The sequence below is a fragment of the Etheostoma cragini genome, unplaced genomic scaffold (assembly GCF_013103735.1).
Source record: "Etheostoma cragini isolate CJK2018 unplaced genomic scaffold, CSU_Ecrag_1.0 ScbMSFa_2936, whole genome shotgun sequence".
NCBI classification, from domain to species: Eukaryota; Metazoa; Chordata; class Actinopteri; order Perciformes; family Percidae; genus Etheostoma; species Etheostoma cragini.
Window position 1 is genome coordinate 1 of NW_023267151.1, and position 2,059 is coordinate 2,059.

Below are 2,059 nucleotides of genomic sequence, written 5' to 3' on the forward strand. Positions count from 1 at the left end.
CCCTCTGTCTGTCTGTCTGTCCCTCTGTCTGTCTGTCTGTCCCTCTGTCTGTCTGTCTGTCTGTCCCTCTGTCTGTCCATCAGGAGTCCCTGCAGCAGAATCCGGACCTCTCTGCGTTGGAACAGGAAGTGATGCGTCGCCTGTTGCAGGTGAAGGAGGAGGCGGATCTTCTGAAAGGGGGTCTGGACCGGTTCTCCTTCCTGTGGCAGAGCGACCGGGCCGCCGTCATGAAGGACTTCCTGAAGTACAGCCGGCAGCTGGGCCCCGAGGAGCTGGAGGCCGAGGAGGCCCCGCCCACCCTGAAGGACTTCCACAGAGAGGTGGGACACCCCCGGGGACGTCTCAGCTGCTTAAGCTGCTCCACTTCTCCTTCACTTTATAATCATAACTCACGTTGTCCTGCTGTGTCTTCCATTCTCACACCTCCATGTCTCCACCTCCTCCTGAGATCTGTCCTCCATTCTCACACCTCCATGTCTCCACCTCCTCCTGAGATCTGTCCTCCATTCTCACACCTCCATGTCTCCACCTCCTCCTGAGATGTGTCCTCCATTCTCACACCTCCATGTCTCCACCTTTTAGATCGAGTGTCTCTCCAGACTGAAGACAGATGTGACTCAGTTGGATGATGTGGTGGTCCTTCACAGCTGGCTGCAGGTGGACCTGCGTCCATTCAGAGACTCTCTGCTGTCTGTCCTCCACGACTGGAGACAGATGTACACAACGTACCTGCTGAGTGCCGTCAGCGACAGGTGAGACACCTTTACACACAGGAACCAATCACAACCCTGCTTCACCCAGAGATCAAAACAAGTCAGATATTCAGATTAAAGTGTGTGTGTGTGTTTGTGTTTGCGCATCTCTCTGTGTGTGTGTGTGTGTGTGCGCGCATCTGTGTGTGTGTGTGTGTGTGTGTGTGTGTGTGTGTGTGTGTGTGTGTGTGTGTGTGTGTGAGTAGTTTTCATCAAGTGACTCGGCATGGCGAGGAAGAGTCCTCGTCTTCCTCCAGGTTCCCTCTGACAGAGACCGTCCTCCTGCTGGAAGCTGCAGGAGTCAAGCTGCCTGAACACCTGGCGGCTCAGCTACAGGTAGTGACATCACTCTGACATCACTCTGACATCACTATGACATCACTCTGACATCACTAATATAATGACCAATGCAAAGAGACAGTAACGTTTTACACTCAGATAGATATCGACCCGTTTAAAACATTTAGTGGTCTATATGATTCTTCTTCTTCTGCTGTTGTCCCCGCGTCCCTGACGTGTCTGTGTTTCTTCTTCTGCTGTTGTCCCCGCGTACCTGACGTCTGTTCCAGTGCTGACGACCTGAAGAGGAACCTTTCTCCGCTTCGTTCCCGAGAGGACTTCATTAATGTGACAATTAAAAGTTGAGTAAATCCTGACCTGTCGTCTGACTCGAGTCTGTAAAACCGGAGAATCCAAAACCCAAAACCTTTGTCAAACCGTTTGGGTGTCCCGTCGGAGGACAGCTGGTTCTGGAGGTCCCGTCTGAGGACAGCTGGTTCTGGGTGTCCCGTCGGAGGACAGCTGGTTCTGGACGTCCCGTCTGAGGACAGCTGGTTCTGGACGTCCTGTCTGAGGACAGCTGGTTCTGGACGTCCTGTTGGAGGACAGCTCGCTATACTATAACAAATAGAAGTGGTTCAGAGTCTGGACCAGGGTCTCGGTACACTATAACAAATAGAAGTGGTTCAGAGTCTGGACCAGGGTCTCGGTACACTATAACAAATAGAAGTGGTTCAGAGTCTGGACCAGGGTCTCGGTACACTATAACAAATAGAAGTGGTTCAGAGTCTGGACCAGGGTCTCGGTACACTATAACAAATAGAAGTGGTTCAGAGTCTGGACCAGGGTCTCGGTACACTATAACAAATAGAAGTGGTTCAGAGTCTGGACCAGGGTCTCGGTACACTATAACAAAACGTTGCTAAAAGAAATACTAATAGTTAAATATTGTATTGCAACACAAAGCGTTGAGAACCTCTACACAACATGTCCTCCATGTGAAAGGTGGTATCAGCATTTTGTCAAAT

The 2,059-nt window shown here is 51.0% G+C and overlaps 1 protein-coding gene across 1 annotated transcript; it reads left to right on the plus strand.

Moving 5' to 3' along the window:
- The first annotated feature begins 53 nt into the window (after window positions 1-53).
- On the plus strand, window positions 54-1,440 carry LOC117940639 (dynein heavy chain 11, axonemal-like). Its single transcript, XM_034865851.1, has 4 exons — window positions 54-320; window positions 583-752; window positions 959-1,088; window positions 1,322-1,440. Exons 1-4 carry the CDS (start codon window positions 132-134, stop codon window positions 1,325-1,327), a joined length of 495 nt encoding a protein of 164 aa, XP_034721742.1. The 5' UTR covers window positions 54-131; the 3' UTR covers window positions 1,328-1,440.
- The last annotated feature ends 619 nt before the right edge of the window (window positions 1,441-2,059 follow it).